The sequence below is a fragment of the Oryzias latipes genome, chromosome 3, assembly GCF_053564925.1.
Source record: "Oryzias latipes strain Hd-rR chromosome 3, Olatipes_Hd-rR_3.1".
Classification (NCBI taxonomy): Eukaryota; Metazoa; Chordata; class Actinopteri; order Beloniformes; family Adrianichthyidae; genus Oryzias; species Oryzias latipes.
In genome coordinates this window covers 27376292-27400088 of record NC_136239.1, presented here as the reverse complement: position 1 = coordinate 27400088, position 23797 = coordinate 27376292, and the positions used below count along the sequence as shown (strand labels likewise).

Here is a 23797-nt window from a genome sequence, read left to right as displayed (position 1 = left end):
AATCTTTCTTACCACTGCTTTTTCTAATGTGTATCCTCACCTAGAGTGGGCTCCAGCGTCCAGTTCAGTTGTGATGACAACTATGTGCTGTATGGATCTAAAAGCGTCACCTGTCAACGTGTCACTGACACCCTAGCTGCCTGGAGTGACCACAGACCCATCTGCAGAAGTAAGTTTTACCCATTCTTGTTACTAAAATTACTTTGTTTCCCTTAGTGTTTGTGTCTGTGCTTCTATTCTTTTATAATCCTCAGTTATTCCGATTAAACAAGTTAGGTGACATGTAGTCATACTAGAATGCCAGAAACTCCTAACATGTAATTGGACATATTTTGACTATTTTTCTTTTTAGTGAGAAGAATGAGAAATTTAAGATTTAAAATCTATAAAAATAGTTTTTTTTTCTTTTTTTCAAGGAACTTGCCTGGACGTTATCATTTGATAATAAAAGAAAGTCTGTTTGCCTTCCCTATTAAACTTATAGCTAATTTACCTTGAGATCTAAAGAATGTAATGTGCATAATGATTATTTCCAGTAATGAGAAGTGGTGGAATTTAGTGTTCTGCTCACATGAGATGGAGTTCTTTTGGTCAAAGACAATTTTGCGTGACCTTTTGAAAAGTAAGCGGTTAAACCAATCAACTCTGATGAGCTGCTTTTCCATGTGTGATCACTCTACAAGCTCAGGGTTAGCACCATCTTTAATCTGGACCCCTGCAGCTGTGGATAATGAAACCAGACTTGCATGCTCATCATAAAGTAAGATTACATAAATCTAAATATGGTGTTATGGATCTTTAATGTGTTTTTAATAGTTCTCAGATAGCAGTAGGATTACATGGCAATGATGTGTGAGATTTAACATTATGTAACCAGGCAAGACATACATGTTAATGGGATAGAACAATAATAGCTTCTCCATTGTTAGTAAGCATGGTAATGAACATGTACAAAACAGCCAGCCTTGTTTTTTTTATCATTGTTTTACTAAATATTTCTTATAGTTTTTTTTACATCTAAGCAACACCACTTAAGTTTGGTTTCTGTTCTGTGTATGTGGTGTTAACCATAGATCCATGGATCACATCAAAAACTGTTTAAAATTGCACAACCACTGATTTGAGGCTGACTTTTTTCCACAGATCAAACAGGTGACAATAGTCTGACTGGTTGAAAGTAGTTTCTTAATTTACAGCCTCCGGAGGGGCACAGCAGGTGTCTGCAACCACCAGCAGCCTGTGAATGTCATGAATGCTGGCATGTCTCTGAATAATTAAACCAGACTGGCATGCGTCGGCTGCATTCTTCCCATTCATACACAGATGATATTGTTCTTCTATAAAAAAATAAACAAGACTGTATCTCTAAATCCCAAAGAAAGAGGAGCTGTGAAAAAAATCAGGATAACTTATATCAGGTTAACAGCTCCTGATACAAATGTGCACATCTGTATCTATCAATATTTTTGATAAGAGTCATGTTTAGATGTTTAGGAAAAATGTGAAGTTATTACACTCCAAAGCAAAAGGAGTGTTAAAAATGTTAGACCAAAATGAGCTGCTAAATGAAGGAATCCTTAAAATAATTTTAATGCGGTGCAGAAACCAAAGCATTATGTTAAAGTTTTTCATTGTTTACCCCCCCCCCCCCCCCAAAAAAAAAAAAAAAAAAACTACTACTACTACTGCAAAATCTTAAAGTACTTATCCACCATAAAATCTATGATTATGGGGATTAAGTAAGTGAACTGGTGTAGTGGTTTGCACTCTTACCACACAGCAAGGAGAGCCTGTTCCAAATCCTGGCTGGGCCCTTTCTGTGTGAAGTTTGCACATTCTCCCTGTGCTTCAATAAGTTTTGTCCAGGCACTCCGGCTTCCTCCCACTGTCCGAAAACATGCCTGAACATTCTAACTTGCCCCTTAACTGTGACTGTGTGGTTGTCTGTCTTTGTGTGGCCCTGCTATGGACTGGTGAACTGCTTCGTGTGAACCCCACCCTTCACTTGATAGTAGTAAGCTCCAGCATTCCCATGACTCCTCTACCGGAATAAGTGGGTAAAGAAGAAGAAAGAAGAAATGGAAATTATGCAATTCTTCTGGTGAAAAGATGAGAGTTAACTAAAATAAAAACTGTTCAATAGTTCCATAAAGTCAATTTTGATTTGATAATAAAATGGAAGAAAAAATTATCTTCATTCTGGACTGTAATTCATATGTTAAAATATGTTTACAGTGCTGTTATATATTTTGACTTTTTCTTTTATTTTGAAATCATAGGAAAATGAAGAAGCTGAAAATATGGCAGAGGGAGAATGGGACCATGTGACCCTCCAAACTCCATCTGGAATTTTATTAATTTACACAAATTATTATTATTTTTTACTTGAAGTTGTTGAGTGTTATCAGTAACCACCCTTTGAAGGCATAAAACAATGTTAATGTAGTAAATTAAAATCCAAGCTTGTGCATTTACAATTTAATACATCTGCAAAGAACCCTGGTTTGCTATGGTGCTTTCTGTGCAGCAAAGAAGCAGAGGTTCCTTCTGCCATATGTTCACTGATAATAGCCTGATGGGTTTTTTGCTCCAGGTGGACAGCTAACATACATACCCAAGTGTGAGTGAGTAGGCACTCCCAAATACAGCTGCATTGACAGCAAGTGTCCAAAGGATAATGTCACACACCAAATATCTGCAGCAGGATTGGCCTTGAGCTGTGTCTGTGTGGGCTTGATGGACAGTGAGTCCCTGAGCTCAGACACATACTGTAGGGTCTCTGTCACATCGTGTTATAGCTTAAGTCTAGGTCACTCTATATATGTGTTAGTGCCCACATTGTGTCTGCAAGGCTGCCTTTGACTTTAGAAATGTGCAGAATGCATGATAGGGACCATTCTTGTCAAAACAATGTTGATGAAAAGACAAAGAAACATTTGTTTCCTGTCAGGATTTAGGTATAGAATCTTAAGAAAATGATCCTAATGTTGCTTTTAATGAGCATTACATTCTATTAGTCAAGAAGTGTTTCTGCAAAATGCTCTTGTTATGGCACAGCTCTTTGCTATAAAAACAGGTTTTCATGAAGAAAAGCAAAACTCAAGAGCTACATTTTTGACATGACAGTACTTTGTGTTAATAACTATACATGCACTGTGTTTGACAGTGATCTCTCCCTCAAGATGCATTTGAATCAAAAATATCTGAAGGGTAAAATTACAAAAAGTAAGATGAAGAGAAAGAAAAACAAAACAAAAAATGACGAAAAGCTGTTTGGCAGCTGTGAGGAAGGCAGAAAGGCAAAGGTTAAATATGTCTGTAGTGTACTGTACAGCTCTAGTGTATTGTATTATCTAGTGTGATCACTCTTCCGGGAGTCCAACCCAAGAGCCTCTCCTATTCTCTGCTGAGACTTTTCTGTTAATTAGAGGCTGGTTTCTGAGATAAATCACCATGAAAGTGTTTCTGTGTGTCCATGTAGCTGTGTGCACCACAGTGTTTTTCAGCTCTCTTTTCTAATTAACAGGCAGATCAGTCATCTGGAGTCCTTCTCTCTCTTCCTTTCTCTCCTGATGTTTTCAGCATCTCTTTGCTGCCTCCCTTTTCCTATCTGCTTTCTCTACCCCCTCCTTTTGTACAGTACCATCTTTCTCTTTATCTAATCATTCTTTCCATGTCTGTGCAACCTATGTACCTCATGTCTCTACATTATGTTATCAAGTAGCTTGAAGCTCACTCTTCCATACAAATGAATAGATAGATTGGTCTTACTGAGTCTAGCTACTCTCTTGTGTTTGTTGTATACAGTGGACCAAAAAGTATTTAGTCAGCCACAGATAGAGTAAGTTCTCCCACTTAAAAAGATGAGAGAGGCATGTCTCAAGCATGAGAGACAAAATTACAAAAAAGTGCAGAAAATCACAGTCTCTGATTTTGAAAGAATTTATGGACATTTGTTTATTTCTTTAAACCAACCTCTAGTGGTCATTTGATAAACTGCAACATTTAATATTTCCAGGTTTGTATTGATTTCACCTGTCTCATTATTCATAAACAGAATATAAAATAATGAACATCAACATTTAGACACTCTAAGATAATGGATCCCTAAGGAAACATTCATCTAGTGGTAATTTAACAAACTGTAACAATCTCCAACTTCTGTGTTAGGTTGTGCATTTGAAAACAGTGAGACTTCTGAATTATGGACAAATATTAACCTATTAAAACAAAACAAAATTAAAGAATGGAGTGTGTGTTTGAAACCCCTGGGAACATTCCACCTGCTTTAATAGAATTCTTATGTTAATATTTTTAAACATGTTTTAAAATTCCAACAAGTACAGGGAAAGCCGCTGCCATTCACGCAAAGTAATTGAGAACATTCATAAAATACATTTTAAAAACTCCTCTCAAAATGTGTGCGGGTACTGCAGCAATGTGCAGTTTTGGTGCACGAATTACGTGTGGCCAACATGAATTTCCATCAGTTTTTGAGCTTGATCACATGTAAATAAGTGCAAATAACATTGGCCATAAACAAAAAATTGTGATGATTTCCTGCCTGGCTGTAGAGCAGTGGGCACTCAACTGGATCTAACCACATGAGACGGTGGTTCAAGACTAGGGGTGGTTATAGTCAGGTTCAAATTGGCAGAAATCTATAAGCTCTCACTAAACCTAAAGAAAACAAAGAAAAAAAAATGTAATTAGGATTTGCTGTTACAAAAACTGCATGTTGTGCTTGTAGTGATGACTCAGAACTGCAAGGTTCATAATAGGCATTTGTTCATTATCTGCAGGCATAATTGTTATTTCCGTGATTCTTTTTTAAATTCAACAAATTTTTTTTAATCTTTATTTGCGACTTTTGCAGCTCGGACCTGTGGCAGTAACCTAAGGGGGCCCAAAGGAGTCATAACTTCGCCAAACTTCCCTGTTCTGTATGAAAGCAATGCACACTGTGTCTGGATCATCACTGCAATGGACCCTGAGAAGGTAAATCCGTTTCTCACTTCTTTCTCACATCTTAATGTTCACTTTGGACCACAATGAGTTGACATCACCATTCCAAGGAGAGAATGGGTAGAGGCATATTGGGGATTAAACAGCTTTTAATGTTATTTACTTATTCATATTTAGTTTTACTGTCAAATAATCTCCACAATCCTCAACTAATTTTTACTTTTGTTGTACTCGTTCTTCATTTAAGATAATGATTTTTATTGTTTTTCTTTGTATTAACGTCGTGTGTAAAAATCTGCCATCTTGTGACCAAACCAAAGGAAATTAAAGACCTTTGCATTCTCGTGTCTGTAAGTGACTGTTGCATTACTCCTAATATATATATACATAATGACATATATATATAGAATGACATAATGTAATTGTTATTACATTATACCAGAAGAATAACAAGGTATGCAAGTAATTTGTTTTTGTTCTTTAATGCTTTTTGTTTTCATACTTGACTATAGGTAACAGTATTAAACAGTTTTGGATTTCACCCAAAGGAACACTCGTTATATACAACTTGTGATTCAGGGATAGAGATAATATACATATGCATTTTTTGTTATAATATTTTTTATAATTTTTACTGAGTATTTCAATAATGTATCTTTTTTTGGTATTCTGTGGTCTATTCTCTTCTTGTCTTAGTTCTGACACTCAAATCTTTTGCCTCTGCTGCCTCCACCTCGCCGCCTGCGTTTTTCTTTAAATGCCACTCCTCTCACTTCGCCTTTGAGTTCTTACTGCTTTTCTCTGCATTGCTCTTTTACAATCCACTTTGTCCCTCTATCATCAGCTTTCCTCCTTACTCTTTGATTTGTATAAAATGTTAGGCTCAAAGATGAAGAGTGGAGAAAGGGATAGGCAAAAAATGAAAATAAGATAGCAGTGCACTCATTGACAGTAACTGAGGAAAAAAAGAAAGGCAACAAGAAAAAAAACCGGACCAGTGCTTCTTCATATCTAGAAAGCTTGCAGTGAAAAGAGAGTACAAAATGACTGAATGTGCAAGCAGGTACCTGACATCTGACACCAAAGTTTTCTCAAAAGATGGATAGAAATGGAGTCTGCTCACCTCTGAGCCTCTGCTTGCAAGGATTCAGAAATGGTGAGATATAATTGCAGAGGAGAAAAACAGAGAGCCTAGAAGAGAAATAAATTGACTTTTTATTCTCTTCCCTGTCTTTCTGACCTTGCTAAAGAGACAATGTATTCTAAAAGACTTAGTGTCGTGCTATGGCGCAGTGTCTATGTTACTGTGCAGATCAGTGAAATCTATGCAACTGCAAGGCTCTAATGGAGTCCCTAATCTATGTCAACCAGATCAAAACGTGTTCTGCATTTTCTCCAACAGACACAAAATCCTTGCTCTTTTATACTATTTTCACATATAGGGAGACTAAAAGGTCAAAATGAACCAAAAATGTATCAAACATTTTTTGTTGTTTTCTTTTAGTTATACCATTTAATGACATATGGCAAGTTCTCACTTAGGGTTTTGAATCTAAATACATCACACCTTTACATGTGGGTTTGAAAACTTAGAGATTATAGAGCTCTTAAAGAATGGGTGGTAATAATACATTTTCAGTAGCTGCAGTTGCTGGTTCTTGTATAATGCCATCATCTACAAACATAAAAGACGCTATAAGAGTAAAACAAAGTTACAGAAAAAAGACACTGAATAATTCTAAATCTGACAGAATAAAAAAAAACAGAATAAATTAGATCAGACTGCAGTTCAATATTTATTTTTTTATGTATACATATACATAAACATTTGTATTTTTTTAAATAATAATATAGTGTAGTATATATCTAATAAAAAAGCTGAGGTATTACCGAAAAGTGTTTTTTTAAGGTAATTTTTTGACGGATATTTTTCAGGTTTGTATTCAGATAATGAAATATTTGTCTGAGCCTCCCTGTGCCGGTCCCCTGCCAGGATAAAATACAGGGCTGTGTCAGGAAGGACATCAGGCGTAAAAAATTTTGCCAAACCACTTATGTGAATCAGTGAAAGCTGATTTGCTGTGTTCCCCTAAAGGGATGTGTCAACGTTTAACTACTTTGTTCAGTCTCGCACAGCTTTCCAGCCACAAGTGCTTGATACCTAGAATTTCCAGTCAAATGTTAAGCTGCTATTACATTTGACCAAAATAGAACAACATTCATAACAACAACAACAACAAAAAAAAAAAAAAAAAAACAAGGATTAAAGTGCTGAAATGCTACAGTTATAGTTTAGATCTCAATCTAATAGAAATATTGTAGTGAGTTTTACGGTTTGCAGAAATGACCAAAGACCCCATTAACAGAAATATTGAAAAAACCAGAAGATAGCTTAGTGCAATGATGATGACACAGACTCAGCAAAAAGGATCAATAAGGAACAGAGTAAATAGCCATTAATGTTCATTATGATAGGAAGACATTGACTGAAACCTATCTGTATGACATATTTCAATTTACAGCTTTTTGCTATTCTGCTTTTTGATTGCAGTTTGGCACTCTGACTCCATAATTCATCCCTGGCTGTTGCTCTGGCCCTCATTTCTAATTCTAAAACCTATCTAACTGAAGATTGTCCATGCAGATAAATTGACACCCTAAGGTCAAACAATTCAGTTTGGTGCACACTAATAATAGCGGTACTCAGACTTTATTTTATTGCAGAATTCCTGCGCAAAAAATAGTGACCTAAAATCACAGACTTCAAATGAAGCACGTAATGCTATCAAGTAGCTGTTTTGCAAAGCACTTTGTGGTTTATACAGCTCCCACAGTATTGCAGCAAAAGAGCAGCATGCGGCTCACTTTTATGAAGTGTCCGGCAGCAAGTCAACAGCACTCAAAGTTGTTTTCAATCCTCAACATGAATTATTTTAGCAGAGCTCGCAGTTTGTTTATTTTACTAAAACAAAAGTGATCAGGGAACATCTCTGTAGTTTTTAGGCTGCATGGGTTTCATTTTTGGGGGAGGGGGGAATCTTAAATTGCTAGACTCTGAAACAAAAGACTTAAAATGAAAAGCCTTTCCGACTCAACTCGAGGTACAGCCTACTGATAAGAACACTGCACCCTCCACTGTTTCATGAGTCTTTTTCATTACAGTGCATATGTAATGACCTTAATACACACATCACTTGAAAGAATGTTAGTCTCTTGAGACCAGATTGCAAGGAATTAGGCCATTTTCTCTTTCCGTCTCTATTCATGTTGCTACTCTTCTCTGTTTGAACGTGTTTACTTTTGACTCAGTGAGCAGATTGACATTATGTGGTATATTTCTTCAACTCACTCATCATCAGATGCTTTTTTTTTAAAACCCTATTTTGATTCTTCACTGTTTAAAGCAGCTCACTTAACTTACGTGTTCATAGATATTCAGGTTGGAAGAGGTACAGTTAATCAGGGCAAGGTGAATCATGGTTCACCTATGTCCCAACCTTGTATCTACACTTGTGGTCTTACAATAACTCTCAAATTAAAGATTTTTCTGCTACGACCCCATATCGTCACTGAATCCTAAGACTTGCAGGTCGGGCAGACTGTTAATGATGGTAGTTTATCTGTGTTAGCCCTTTAATTACCTGGCCATCTGCCCAGGGTGGCAGTCTTTACCCTTGGTCGTGTGCACTGGGACATGTTCTTAGTGGTGACTTGCAGAAAAAAATCACATAAACACAAATGAATACAAGTCTTAAAATAATTTCTATGGGTAGGTAATAGCCCACCATCAAGAATTGCAAACCCTAACGCACTTTCCCAGGCAGGGGCTCAATAAAACATATTGAAATGTATCATTTTGCTGCATAGTGGGGAATATGTGAATATTTATTTGTAATAAACAAAGGACAGGTCTTTAAGTGGATTTATATTGTCCTTTGAGTGGACAGAGTGTTCCTTAGACCTTTATTAGACTGAGGGCAAGATGATCTTTAAAATGACAGCAATAATAACACTAACAATGTTAATTAGCAAAAACAATGTACTGGTATTTAAAATGAGACATATTGTTTGTGTCTTTCACCTCTTTAAAGAAAAAAAAAAGCAAAGTCACCTGTGTTCTCAAAGATTGTTTTTATTTTTTTTATGTTATTTTAAACTTTTGTTTTAGACTGGAAGGCTAAAAGTAATGTGTGGGAAGCAAGTCCCAAACTGCTTGTGTGGCAGTTCAACGGTGACTCAACATAACGGCTCAATCTCACAAAGAGAATTCGAGTTTACTCTGCCTTCAGGGCAAGTGTTCTTTCTATGTCTAATACTTTTGGATAGAGGTCACCTCCCTTCTTTTCAGTGCTTCTCTCAGGCTCACAGGGAAAGCATGCTTTTCTAAATTCTCTTCATGCGTCAAAACAGTGCTGATTGCTCTGCTGATTCTATTGATTTATTTTGCATCAATAGGTTAGTCCGGTATGATCAGCACTGAGTGAGAGGTAAAATGAGAAAAGAGACTAAAACCAATCACTTCTCTATTTTAATCGTTTTAGTACTGATTTATAAAACTAGTAAATGAAAACCAATTCAATTCAACTCAGTTTTATTTGTATAGCCTAAATTCACAACATCAGTCGTCTTAATGGGCTTCTTACCGGTAATTGTAAGGTAAACATATAATCGAAAAGGACCATAAATGCATAGAATTCAATAGGACAATACTAAATTTTAACTAAACAGACTAAACTAAACTGGGCATCCCTGCCCTTAGACCCTTCTTCGCGGTAAGGAAAATCTCCTAAATAAATGGATTCCGGAAAAAACAAAAAAATCTCAGGGGTGCCCACATGAAGGAGGGATCATCCCCCAGGACGGACAGGCGATGTACCAGAACTCATAGAGAAGAATTAACTTTACAACTCTACAAGTACATATTTAAAGTCCAGCAGAGGAACTTCATCCTTATGGAGTTTGGGGACGGCTGGGGGTGCGAGACGAGCTTATTCCATAATTCAGATAAAGGTTGTTTAGGGTTTGATACAAAAGTGTTTGGTCAAAAAAAGAAACATATTGTTTGCTTCATTACCAGGAAATTAATAGCACACATGAGCCTTGTTTCCACTCAGGGGTACGGTCCGACCCTGTATTTTGAGCGTTTCTGCTATAAAATGTACCCATTAAGTCCCATCAAAGCGTACCATTTTTTGGGGCCCTTTGCTTGTAGATCCATAGAAAAATAGAACAGACCGATAAGGGCGGAGCTACTGTTGAAACATTCATTCGCTGAAGGTCATTAGGACAAAAGAAATCGCCAATAGATCGCTTTTCGCCGCCCTCAATCTCCTCTCAGACGACATTGAATGCTTTAATGTATGAAGTACCAAAAGGCAAGTGGAAAGAAATGAGCCACTTGATGACCTCCATTGTTGTTGTTAGCTTCACCCCACATTGCTGTGACTGTCCAACTTTGAGTGGAATTGCTCACCTGAATTGCCTGGACCATTCTAAACTGGACCGTACCAGACTACTCAGTGGAAACAAGGCGTTTTTAACTCATCCTACAAAGAAACCTCTTCTTCAAGTCACCATTGTACAGAGCCCGTGTCCTGACATTAAGATATAAGAATTTATCTAGTTCCCACAGATTAATATCTTGTTCCCACAGATTATTATTTCGTTCGCACGAAATACTATTCCGTTCCCACAAGATACTATTGCGTTCCCTCAAAATACTATTCCGTTCCCTCGAAATGATTAACTCGTGCAGGAATAATAATATTCAGGACTTGTCTTTTATTAACTTTAGCAGTCAGTTGCTTTACATTCGAAGGCTATAAGGATACATGCTAACTGACTAGCCGATCATTGATCCTGTTATTAATTACGTCATAGATTTACAGCAGATACCTTCACATTTCTGTCTGTGTGTGTCTCATTACATTGCATTGAAGACACGGAGGATGTTTAGAGAACAGATTTATTTATTTTAAAAAGCACAGAAGCATCCATCGTATTCACGTTCACATCATCTGGCAGTGGTACGCCCACCGGTCATCTTGCTGCAAAAGCAGCTTCCTGCCGCTACTTCCGTGTCTCTGTGAGCATTCAATAGGGGTAAAAATAAAAGCAAGAATGGTCGATCTGTTATTGTCTCGATGAAAATCTAAAAAATATCATATTAAGCTGGCTGCTTCGCCTAAAGCACTTACCTTTTGCTTGTAGCATAACAACAATAACAGTATGTCACGTTTCCCAGGATGCTTTGCTGCCAATCATTGGCCAATCACCGTGTCCCTGTGACCAAGGTCTAACAACAAGACCAATGATTCGCAGCAAAGTGAACGTGAATACGATGGATGCTTCTGTGCTTTTTAAAATAAATACCGTATTTTCCGGACTATAAGTCGCACCGGAGTATAAGTCGCACCAGCCCAAAAATGCATTATAAAGTAGAAAAAAACACAGATAAGTCGCACTGGACTATAAGTCACATTTTAACTTTCACAACCTTATATGACACAATCATAGCAGACTGTTTATCTAATAATTTCACAGTAATTTTTTCTCAAACTTATTTATTTATTCTTTTCATGAAGCATCATTGGCTAACTAATACTCTGTTTTCATCCTGTATTTGTAGAAACAGTTTTCACTTTTATTGAATTTCTGAATCTATGAAATCATTGGAAAATAGAATATTATGTTGTTAGCCTTCAAGATCTTACTGTAAAAAAAGTTTGCTGATTCTCTGAGTCACTTAACATACCTCATACATCAAATTGACCCAGGAACATCATCTCTGTTCCTCACAAATGAACATAACAGGAGGGTTAACAATGTATTTATTTCAATTTATTTCTAATATAAGTCGCTGCGGAGTATAAGTCGCACCCCTTGCCAAAACTATGAAAAAAAGGGCGAGTTATAGTCCGGAAAATACGGTAAATCTGTTCTCTAAACATCCTCCGTGTCTTCAATGCAATGTAATGAGACACACACAGACAGAAATTTGAAGGTATCTGCTGTAAATCTATGACGTAAATTAATAACAGGATCAATGATCGGCTAGTCAGTTAGCATGTATCCTTATAGCCTTCGAATGTAAAGCAACTGACTGCTAAAGTTAATTAAAGACAAGTCCTGAATATTATTATTCCTGTTCGACCCTAAACTACAATATCAGCTGTCTGACAACAGACCAGCCAGTTGCCCAAATGCCGGCATACATCAAAGAGCTCTGCGGCGGCACTAGTAGTAGCCTAGCAGGAGCTATCGTATGACAAAGCAGCCTAGTTATCATAAATCTTTTGATATTTTTCATATATTCATTGAGACGGTAATAAAGTGATCATTTTTGTTTTTCATGTTCCTTTTTTGAACGAATATGGGTCACAGAGACACGGAAGTTACCGCTGAAAGCGGCTTAGTTTTGCCGGCGTACAGAGAACATATCCGCGTGTATGACTTATGACGTGAATAATTACTGCGTTCGAACGGATTAATTATTGCGTTCGCACGAGTTAATAATTTCGAGGGAACGGAATAGTATTTTGAGGGAACGCAATAGTATCTTGTGGGAACGGAATAGTATTTCGTGCGAACGACATAATAACCTGTGGGAACAAGATATTAATCTGTGGGAACAAGATATATTTTTATATCTTAATGTCAGGACACGGGCTCCGTACCATTGGAATCTATGTCAATCTGAATATTTGTTGTGATAAAAATGCATAAAGAAACTGTAAAATCCATTGTTCCGTTTCTATCTAACTGCTTGGTTGAATAATTTTATTTTATTATGTAGGCTTGGATTAATCCTTGTTCTTAACAATGTTTAAAAGAATAATATTCGACTGTTAAACTCTGTAACATTTACAGCATATTAACCCTCAAACAGAAAAAGTCACCTGTCCTGACAGGTGAATTTAATTATCCAATCTAACTTTTTATGACAGCGTGATTCAATTAAAAATTTAATGACAATTTGATAAACACAATAAAAAAACAAAGTTGTGTTGTTGTTTTTTAGTCTGCAAAATGGAAGGTCTACTATACTTTCTTTTTAAATATTTACTCTTACAAATTTATTTGAATAAACATTTAAAATGAATAGATAATTTCACAAACAGAATTTCAAAGTTAGTTGTAAACATTACTACAATTTTGACACTTAGAGGTTTGGGAATCAAAAACATTGCTGCTTTTCTTTTTAAAAGCTGATTTAATATAGACATTTCACCAGAGAATGTTCAGTGCTTTTTGGAGGCCTATTAGGGGCCCATACAAACATGTAAATGTGTTGCCCTAACACCACAGATGAATATATGTTTTTGTACTGATGTGCTTTGTGGACAAATAAAGTTACTTTTAAAATAAATGGTTTGTTTGTGGGGATGATTGCATCACAAATTCTGGTGCATACAATGACAGTGTTTATTTTGAAACTGTTTTACTTTTAATTGTAACTGCTTGACCATAGTCCTGTGTTCTAGACATCATTATTTCTTCAGCCAACCTTCAAATGAAATGGAAAACGCATCACCCACTAAACTATAATGGTTCATTAATGTTTGGCGTCATTTGTTGTTAAGCAATAGTCAGTGCCTCACAATGTCATTTTGCCTCTTCTTCCTGTTACTCTCTAAGTCCTCTTTGCCTGGGGCTTTAGCATCAAGAATCCACAGGAAAAGTTACTTTTTTTTTCTCATCTATGGTGAGTTTATTTCCCTGTGTCTTCAAAGCGACTTTATTTGCTCTTCCAGAAAATGTATTGAAATCTTCCTGTCATAAAATTGGGTCTTTTGGGATACTGTTTATGCAAAGCTGGCTAAGTTAAACATGATGAGTGATTTACAGTAAATGTGTATCATGCTCTAATTATCTTTGTTGCCATTATGGCAGGTAATCCTTCAGATAAGCCATTTTTCACAATGATGAAGCACAGTCAGAATCTTGGCAGTTCATGACTGTTCCTGGCATGTAGAAATAGCTTTCACAGTTCTTCTCACCTGATCCCAATCACCAGATTGCATGTCCATGGTTCATTTTAGGGCCCTACAGTAATGCACTAGGACCTAGCTTAATAAGAGCAGCCGTTTTTTTTTCACAGAGTATCCCTGAACACAGCAGAAATTTGCCATCATCCATACTGCCACGGTGTGATGTATAGCTAATAAATAATGGACAAGCAGCAAATAATGGAATACGAATATTGCCGCATTTGAGAGCGCACAGCAGATTGATGAGCTGATGCTTTGTGCATGCCACTACAGCCACGAGTGTGCCTGCAAGTCAAGCATTTAACAATTAATATCTCAGTGTTCAACAACAGAAGGGTGTGATTGCAGGGTAAGGAGTGTTGTTTACTCAAGTAACTCTTTTTTTAACTTGGATTAAAATTAAATATCTGCCAAATCTATCCATAGCTCAGGATTACTTCACTTAATTTCTTCCATTCTGGAAAGATTTCTTTGTTTAAAATACTAATCTGTCACTTTTATACTGACGGCAAATACACCTGTTTTCTTTTGCAGTTTTAATGTTTTAACAGCTGAATACATCTTTGCAAATACTGCTTTTATTGTAACTTTTAAGTGAACGGCCATTCGTTTATATTTTTTTTCAGTTTCTATTTATGTGGTAACATTTTTAAAAACTTTATTTTAGGCGGATTAAAAATAATACAAACATGTCAAGTAATTTATGTCATACATCACATCATATTTTATTTTATTCCCTTTGGAAGACAGCCTAATTTGTTTCCAACCTGTGATCTCGATGTACATTTCATATCAGAATGAGAAAAAGGAGTCAGGGGAGAATCCCAATTAGACAGTGCAGACAAATGATGTTTCAATAGCTTGCCACTGTTACTCCCTTTATTTACCATCAGGTTTTATTTATTTTTTTATTTTTATCACGGTGGTTGATGGATGTAGCTTAAATTACCAAATTAGGAAGTATCCGGGGATGGGCAACTCCTCGAGGGCCGGTGTGTTGGCATGATTTCCACATATCCAAGCCCAACTCATGACTGATTACCTGGTTTAGGTGTGTCCAGCCAATCAGAACATGCCAGAGTATGTTAAAAACACGCAGGAATGCACCTCTTGAATCCAGGAGTTGCCAATCCCTCAGGGATTCCGAAAAATCCAAGCTAAATCTTGAGGAAGCAGACAGCTAGATATTACCAATTTGGGTCCCAGCCCTGTTGTGTATTGATGTCTTATTTACAATGTTGGAGTTGTATTATGATACATATGAGAAGTGCTATATACATAATTATTGGCTTGATTTCTTTGATTTGACTTTAAAGTGAAATAACAAATCAAGACAGATCTCACATGTGGACCCATTTTATTTAGTGAAGTTCAGAAATGAGTGGAATGAAACACATGAAAATGATGAAGATAACTCAGTGTTTGCACGTACAGGTATAAGAAGGTTGTACGGGGGAGAAAGGTAGAGGAACAAGGGAAAAATGCAAGCAGGGCCCTAACCCACTTTTCTACATGAGTTATAAGAAAAGTTCAAACTTTAGGACTTTAGACTGTTATTTTTTTTCTGGTATAGTTTGTTCTTGTTGTGTCAAAACAATTCTTCCTCTCTTTTTGCCCATGCAGTTACAAAGTCGTGGAAGTCGGCAATAGCTGTCAAAATCTATCAGTTTTAATTAATATACTTCAAAATACACTAAGTAACATATATTTAAAGGCTTAAGAAGTTGGAAAGTAAAACTGTGAAGTTCTTTGGTGCTATCATATACATGTATATATTGCGATGATCAACCTCCTTACGGTACCGTGTTATTTTTGGTTTTGCCTGTTTCTTCTATATTTCAAATGAAGGTGTTTTTGATGACTGCTTTTGCGTTTTTCTTCTTTTCTCTTTTTTTCTTTTTTACAGGTTATAAAGCTGTCATTTGATTTTTTTGATCTGGAGAGAGCATACGACACACTGACTGTAGGAGATGGTGGGAAGATAGAAGATACTCGAAGGGTTCTTGACATGTAAGCTTCAAGTCATATTTTCTGATCTACAACTGACTTGTCATCACTTTATGATGGCTCTGAAAAGGACATCTGTAGACATAAAATGCTACAGCATTAATATGGACTGCATGTACTGTGTCAATCGTCTGCAATGTTCATATTTGAACTGTTCTTGTATTTGGAACCATAATGAGAAATCAGCACATAGATTAGAAATGCAGGGAAAGGTTTACTGATATTTAGGTAATGTTGTTGAACAATGTGGTTTTTTTGTGCTTCTGTATAGACTCACAGGCTCCAGTGTACCTGATCTCATAGTCAGTTTGTCCAATCAAATGTGGCTCCACTTTCAATCTGACGACTCAGTGGCTTCTATCGGCTTCAAGGCAACATATGAAGGTATATCAACCCATCCCTCAATTTTTAAAATGTGCTGTTCAATGTGATGTTCAAATGTGCACAATATGTTAACTTTTTGCATATTTCATTGAAAATTAAATGATGTTTTGCCATTTTTGGCAAATTCCCATTCTTTAAAATATGCCTTCATATCATAATACTGTCACTGCCATGCTTCACTTTTAAATTACACATGTCTTTTACTGTTTGTTTGTTTGTTTGTTCTTACAATATTAATCAAACCCTTTACATATGTATATTTCACTTATCTCTAAGTGACCCAGTATATGGAGTCTTACAAAAAAAATGCTTTTAGATGTGTTTTCACTTTAATTCTCCCAGGATGAGTACTTTATCTTTATTAAAGTTTGGCTTGGTTGTTTTAAAAATTGAACAGCATAGAACAGAATAGCATTTGAAATATCAATATTGATGAATGTGTTTTTTTTTATTATTCAATTCTTTTAATTTTATTTGTATAGCCCAAATTCACAACAACAGTCGTTTTGATGGGCTTCGTATGGGTAATTGTAAGGTAAACATAAAATCAATAGTATCATGGATACATAAAATTCAATAGGAAAACACTGAATTGAACTAACTAAACAGATTAAAATAAATTGGACATCCCTGCCCTTAGACCCTCCTTCACGGTAAGGAATAACTCCTAAAAAAACGGATTCCGTAAAAAAACCTCAGGGGTTCCCACATGAAGGAGGGATCCTTCCCCAGGATGGACAGGCGATGTACCAGAACTTATAGAGAAGAATTAACTTATCTAACCCTACAAATACATATTTAAAGTCCAGCAGACGAGCTTCATCCAGATGGAGTTGGGGGGACGGTCGGGGGCGTGACTCGAGCCGGAGACAGGATCCACAGCCAGGTGTAGGAGCAGGAGCAGAGACGAGCCAGAGACGAGATAAACGGTCATGTACAGGAGCATGGATGAGCCAACTGGAATCTGGAAGCACTCCCACTCCACAGGAGGGGAGTGGGAAAGAGGGACAGTACATGAATCGCACTGTACCAAACAGAGGCATGGAGAACTAAATGATGAATAATAATCAAGAATAGAGAAGAGAAGGAGGGTAGAAGTAGATGAGAAAAGAGGACAGAACCCCAGTGCACCATACTTACCCCAGCTTCGAACTTTTAGCAGCCTACTTACAACTAATTGTTATTGTTATGAAGTTTAATTTAAACACATTAACATTAAGTTAAGTAATCTCAGAATACTACCTAGTCTGATAATAAGCCTGTCCAAAGAGGAATGTTTTCAGTCCAACTTTGAATGTAGAAACTGTGTCGGCCTCTCTTACATGAGCTGGGACTTTATTCCATAAAACAGGAGCTTGGTGGCTAAACGCTCTACCTCCAACTGTACTTTTACTAATTCTAGGAACCACAAGCAGTCCTGCATTTTGGGAGCGAAGTGTTGTACTTGGATGGTAAGGCACTATGAGGTCTTTGATATAGGATGGGGCCACACCATGTGAGGAGCCAGTGAAGTGAAACTAACACGGAGTGATGTGATCTCTTCTGCTAGTTCCTGCTAACAATCTAGCTGCTACGTTCTGAACAAGCTGGAGACTTCTTAAGGAACTCTTAGGACATGCTGCCAACACAGAGTTACAGTAATCCAGTCTAGACGTAACAAATGCATGGATGACTTTTTCAGCATCACTCTTAGAAAGTATATTTCTGATCTTAGCTATATTCTGCAGGTGAAAAAAGGCAGTTCTACACGCCTGAGATATGTGAGCCTTAAATGATAAATCCTGGTCAAACAAAACCCCAAGGTTTCTAACTGTGGAATTGGGGGCTATACTTACGCCATCCAGGGAGACAATCTGAGCAGACAGAGTATCTCTGAGGTTTTTTAATGACCTCAGTTTTTTCTGGGTTCAAGAGAAGGTAATTCATTGTCATCCAGGTCTTGATGTCTCTGATGCAGGCATTCAGTTTCTCTATATTTTCATTCTGGTCAGGTTTCATGGATAAATACAACTGCGTATCGTCTGCACAACAATGAAAATTAATTCTATGTTTCCTGATCATGTTTCCTACGGATAGCATTTAAAGCATAAACAGGATGGGACTTAAAACTGAGCCCTGTGGGACTCCATAGTTAACTCGAGTGCACTGAAAGGAATGTCCATTTACATTAACGAACTGGTACCCATTGGATAAATAGGATTTAAACCACTGGAGGGCAGATCCTCTGATCCCTATGTCATGCTCTAAACTTTGGAGTTAAATAATGTGGTCGATAATGTCAAAGGCTGCACTGAGGTTCAACAGGACCAGAATAGAAATTAATCCCTTTTCTGAGGTCAATAACAAGTCATTAGAGACTCTAACTAGTGCAGTTTCTGTGCTGTGGTGAGGTCAAAACCCAGACTGAAAGTCTTCAAAGTGGCCATTGTCACCCTGTAGGTGGCAGTGAAGCTGCCTAACTACAAATCTTTCTAGGACTTTAGAAATAAAGGGGAGGTTTGATATTGGTCTATAGTTGGCCGAGTTGCTAGGATCTAAACTGAGCTTTTTCAGAAGAGCTTTAATAACTGCATATTTAAAAGACTGTGGCAGAACAACATTTCGTTTCGTATTGCATTTACCTTCAAAATTATTAATGCTTTATGCTTTAGAGAAAAAAGATTTTGACAGTAATTAAGGTATTTTTTTTCTGTGTTAAAAAGTAACTTTGAATGAGAAGTTTACCAAAGTGTCACTAATATTGATGATGACACGTGTCAGTCATTTTGACAGTGAGCTATGGTCCTGTAGCACACAAAAAATCGATTCATCCTTTCAGAAATATTCTGTTCTTGTGATAGGTGCATTCAAATTAATGAAGGTGAAGAGATCATAAAAACAAACACACACTTTGAGGACTATACTAGAGCAGATGCAAAGTCTCAGTGGAGCATGTGTTACACAATGACAGATTCCAGTCAGAAGTATCGCAGTGCCGTAATGCAGTATTGAATGAGACAGGTAGCAGACACTCTTTGGCACCTTGGAAACCACCTCAACTGGCTCTTCTTGAAATAAAGGAGTAGTGACTACACCTAAAGCCTCTCCCCAATGGCTAAACTGCACTCCCCATTACTGAGGACAAATCCAGCCACTTTGAGGAGGATTGTTTTCTTTCTATTACTGCCCAGGGTGGTATAGTAGAGGATAGCACATATACTCCAGACTTTCTGAACTAAACTTTAAAATTCTGTTTATTTGGAAGAGAAATAAAACTTTTTTTTTCTTGAATACCCAAGAAATCTTAGTCATAGCACAATTAAGCCCAGCCTGTCTGAAATCACCCAAATTTTGATCCAAAAGTGAGTCAGGCCTATACTTCTAACCTCAAGGGCACACCAATTTGCAAGATTTGTTATTTTCTTTTCAAAATTAATTGAAAGTCATCTTCTAAATGATTTCCCCATCTAATTCCTCACACATACCACTTTTGAGTGGCTTGGTGACAGCCAAGTGGGCAGTCAATGTGGTCTGTCAGCACCTGTCAGCTGCCTTGGGTGTCCCATGAGACTCGCTGGCCACACAGGATAATTTTTTTTTTCTTGGCTTGCCAGCCTCTCTCACCTGTCTGTTCACCGCCGGGTCTCAGTATTGCTGCACTGTTGGCAACGACAACCTTGTAACCACAGCTGCAGTCAGCTACATCAACAATGTTCTGTAAAAACAAAGACTCATAATACATTGTATGACATCCTCTGAAAATAAATTCCAAAATGCATTTACCTCTCATCACTAAAGACAGTATCAGATAGTGATCACTTTTTAAACTGAAAACTCACAAACTTCAACAATAGGGCTATATTCTTAGATGTAGTTTAAGTTTCCTAATTGTAGTTTGAGTCTTAAACATATAGCACACATTTATTTCAGTGTTCATATGAAAAATATACACCTAAATATAAACATGTATTTTGCTGATGCTGAAACATATTTGATTAGAATAGAATTGAATAGAATAGAATAATTTGTTGATACCAAACATCTGAATGTCATTCAGCAATTTTTATTGCAAAAAGAACAAAAGGAGAAAATGTAATAACTGAGCAATACTGTTGAACTGAACGAGGTGTCATATTTGCTATTCCTGTAATTATTCTATGGATTTGTCTCACTTGCTGTCAACACAATTTGTAATTTCCGTTATCAACACTTCACAAACAAAAGCATAAAAGCACTTACTCTGAATGTTGCTGAGTCCCTTGCTGACATCAGCTTAGAAACACAACTGTCTGTGTGTTACAGAGATCGAACAGGGAGGCTGTGGTGACCCTGGTGTGCCTGCATTTGGTCACCGTAGTGGCGATCATTTTCAACATGGTGACGTGTTAACATTCTTCTGCCAGGCAGCCTTTGAACTTGTTGGTGAAAAAACCATCACATGCCAGCGCAATAACCAGTGGTCTGGCAAAAAACCCAGCTGTGTCTGTGAGTAAACATAGATGTTTGCCGTCAAATGGGCCAATAGTACTGTCCTTTTGAGTTCAGTTGTAAACTACCTATCTGCAGTACTGATCGCCTCCATGTACGTAAACCTATTGTCTGACCTTGTTTCCTTCTTCTGTATAGTTTCCTGTTTCTTCAACTTCACTGCTCCATCAGGGACTATATTATCTCCTAACTACCCAGAGGAGTATGGCAATAACCTGAATTGTGTGTGGTTGATCATTTCTGAACCCGGGAGCCGCATACATCTCCTCTTCTCCGACTTTGATCTGGAGCCACCATTTGATTGGTTGGTGGTCAAAGATGAAGGTAATTATGCTGTAATACCTCTTCACTTTTATCTATTTACTTTCAAGAGAACTGGGTGTAAAAGAAGAAAAAAAGATGCGGAAAAAATGAGAAGCAATTTACTTCTAAACTACAAGCTAAAGTCATAGACATTGGCATCATTGTTATTTACTTGAATTGCTTTAACTTTTACTCCCAAATGAAAGACCACTCAGAGACTGAGGATATCTAGTGTTCCTGACTACATCTGCATCCCATAATCTTGGTGATAATTTTTGAGGGATCATCTTATTTATCTGCAATATATTTTTGTGAAAATGCAAAAAAAAAAAAAAAAAGTTGTGTCTCAAATAATCATGGCCAAGTTTTCCATTATGTGTCAATTATTAGGTTTCATAAATTAGCAATGTAGAGTAAACGGATGTCATCCAATTTCTGAAGGTTTACAAAGATTCTTGAACCAAAGATTCTAACTCTTAAATGATCATTTGATTTTGCACATTGATATCAGCCTACAATGCATTTATGTACAGACACACAAAGACTCACCTTTTGGTTATCAGACTGTCCACAATAATAGAAATCTCTGTATGAGGCCTGTTTGCCTTATCACAGTCTGAGTACCCGTGACATCAGGGTTACAGAATGTCCTCCTGAGAAAACATGCCACGTCAAATGTCAAATCATGATTTAGTTTGAATTAAAGAGATGCAAGCATTCTGGATAGAAAGCAAATAGTAAAATGTTTAAGAAATATAGTTGAAGTTTGTGTATTATATGTGGGTACATTTTTAACTGAAAGTCTAAAAGTGAGGTTTTTGAGGTGGATAAGGTGGTCATGATGGACTATGAGCAGTGTTGCCAGATTGGGCGGTTTTCCGCCCAATTGGGCGGTTTTGGTTCTAAATTTGCGGGTAAAAATGGCTTTGGGCGGGTATGCATAATTTGGGCGGTTTTAGGGTCTGTTCGGCGGGTATTTCCCCCTCATGAATATATAATAGGCTGAGTGGCTGTTGAAGTCTTATGTTCTGAAGCTCCGTGAACGCACCAGGTAGAGACGCTTAATGGGTTCTGTCATCTAACCTGTTGTTGGGGGTTTGCCGCCCCGCCCCTCCTCTTAGAAGTTGCGTTCTTTAAAGCTGACACCGTGGTCGCGTGTGGGCGGAGCTACGAGCTAACGTTATGGTTTGAAGAGTTTTACATGGTAATCATGTTTCCATGTTTGAGTTCATAAAATCATCCCAGAGAAAGTCTCTGCTTCAACTCTCACAGTGAAAGCTGCGTCTGAATCTGACGCCCGTGTTTCCATCTCTCTGACAGTTTAAAGCCAAAGCCCCTCCCCCGCCTCTCTACCTGCTTTTCCTCTCTACCTGTTCACCTGTTCACATCCTCTGTAGCTCAGAGTTGTTTTCCCCCGCGCTCCTCCAGTGTGTCCAACACAGAGAGCGCTAAACACGGTCATCATAGCAGCAGGTTGACACGGTAGTAGTCGGGGCGCTTTGGCGCAAGCGCAGCACAAGGATGGAAGAGGTTATACATAGGTTATAGCGGGTTAAGAAAATGAATGGAAGAAGGCCGGTCCGCTGAAGAAATATTCAATACTGTACTCCTTTTATTAATAGTCTGAACTATCTTTGATTTTGAGAAATGTTTTATTTTGAAAAATCACTGCATCGGTTACTTAATCAGTCCAGTAGGGGAAAAAATCTACAAAAGCTGTATATTGTTGTTTCTCCCAATCATAGATAGATAAATTGATAGATAGATAGATAGATAGATAGATAGATAGATAGATAGATAGATAGATAGATAGATAGATAGATAGATAGATAGATAGATAGATAGATAGATAGATAGATAGATAGATAGATAGATAGATAGATAGATATGATTGAGCTTTTAGACTGGACAGGTAGCTGTGAAAAAGCCAGTCGAGTAATAGCCCCTTTCTACATCTGTGATCTGTGAATGTGTAAGTCATTTGCCCCCCCCCCCGTTTGGGCGGTTTTAGATGACTTTTGGGCTGGAAAACTGTGACTCTATCTGGCAACACTGACTATGAGTTATTACTCATTTAGAATTTATAAATACAGATAAGTTATTGATACTGTCTAACATGCTTCTTCTAAATGAAATGTGAGGATAAATTACATTCTTGTAGTTTTACATCTGAGGTTTATTTGAGTCTGTACAATATCCAGTTTTAAAAAATCTAATTTTGTCTAGTTTTCTATCTAAATTTTGTACAACCTTTATATGATTATGATTAACTTTTGATAATGTTGTATTTAATAACTTGAAAGTGAGGTAAGGGAGGTTTGAAGCAGCTTTTATTGGATAACAGAAATAAAGTTTGAAATAAAGTTTTTCATGTGAAAAATGTGCCTTGGAACATTAGGATAATCAATCATCAACAGCCTTATTTTAATTTACAATACAAATTGTCTAAAAATTGGTAGCCTTTGATACAATTTATCACTGATATTACCTGTACCATGTACAGGCACATACTGAAAGTTCCCTCAAAGATCCACATTTGATTACCTGGTCTCCAAATTCCTAACCACTGAAACCTTTAAAGTTTTTAAATTGAAGTAAAACATAAATTCTGGCTGTCCCATTATTTTTTTTTATTTATGACCAATGACAACAACACGCTATTGGTTTTGTCTTGAAAAAAG

At 37.1% G+C, this 23797-nt stretch overlaps 1 protein-coding gene across 2 annotated transcripts in view; it reads left to right on the top strand.

Annotated features, from left to right (window-relative positions):
* Window positions 1-23797, top strand: part of LOC101164142 (CUB and sushi domain-containing protein 1) — a 411649-nt gene that overhangs the window by 253691 nt on the left and 134161 nt on the right. For both annotated transcript variants that reach the window (XM_023953530.2, XM_078944567.1), the window contains exons 9-14: window positions 45-169; window positions 4877-4998; window positions 15862-15965; window positions 16234-16346; window positions 20628-20810; window positions 20952-21137. In XM_023953530.2, coding sequence (XP_023809298.1) covers window positions 45-169; window positions 4877-4998; window positions 15862-15965; window positions 16234-16346; window positions 20628-20810; window positions 20952-21137 — 833 coding nt within the window. The remainder of the gene's footprint in view (window positions 1-44; window positions 170-4876; window positions 4999-15861; window positions 15966-16233; window positions 16347-20627; window positions 20811-20951; window positions 21138-23797) is intronic.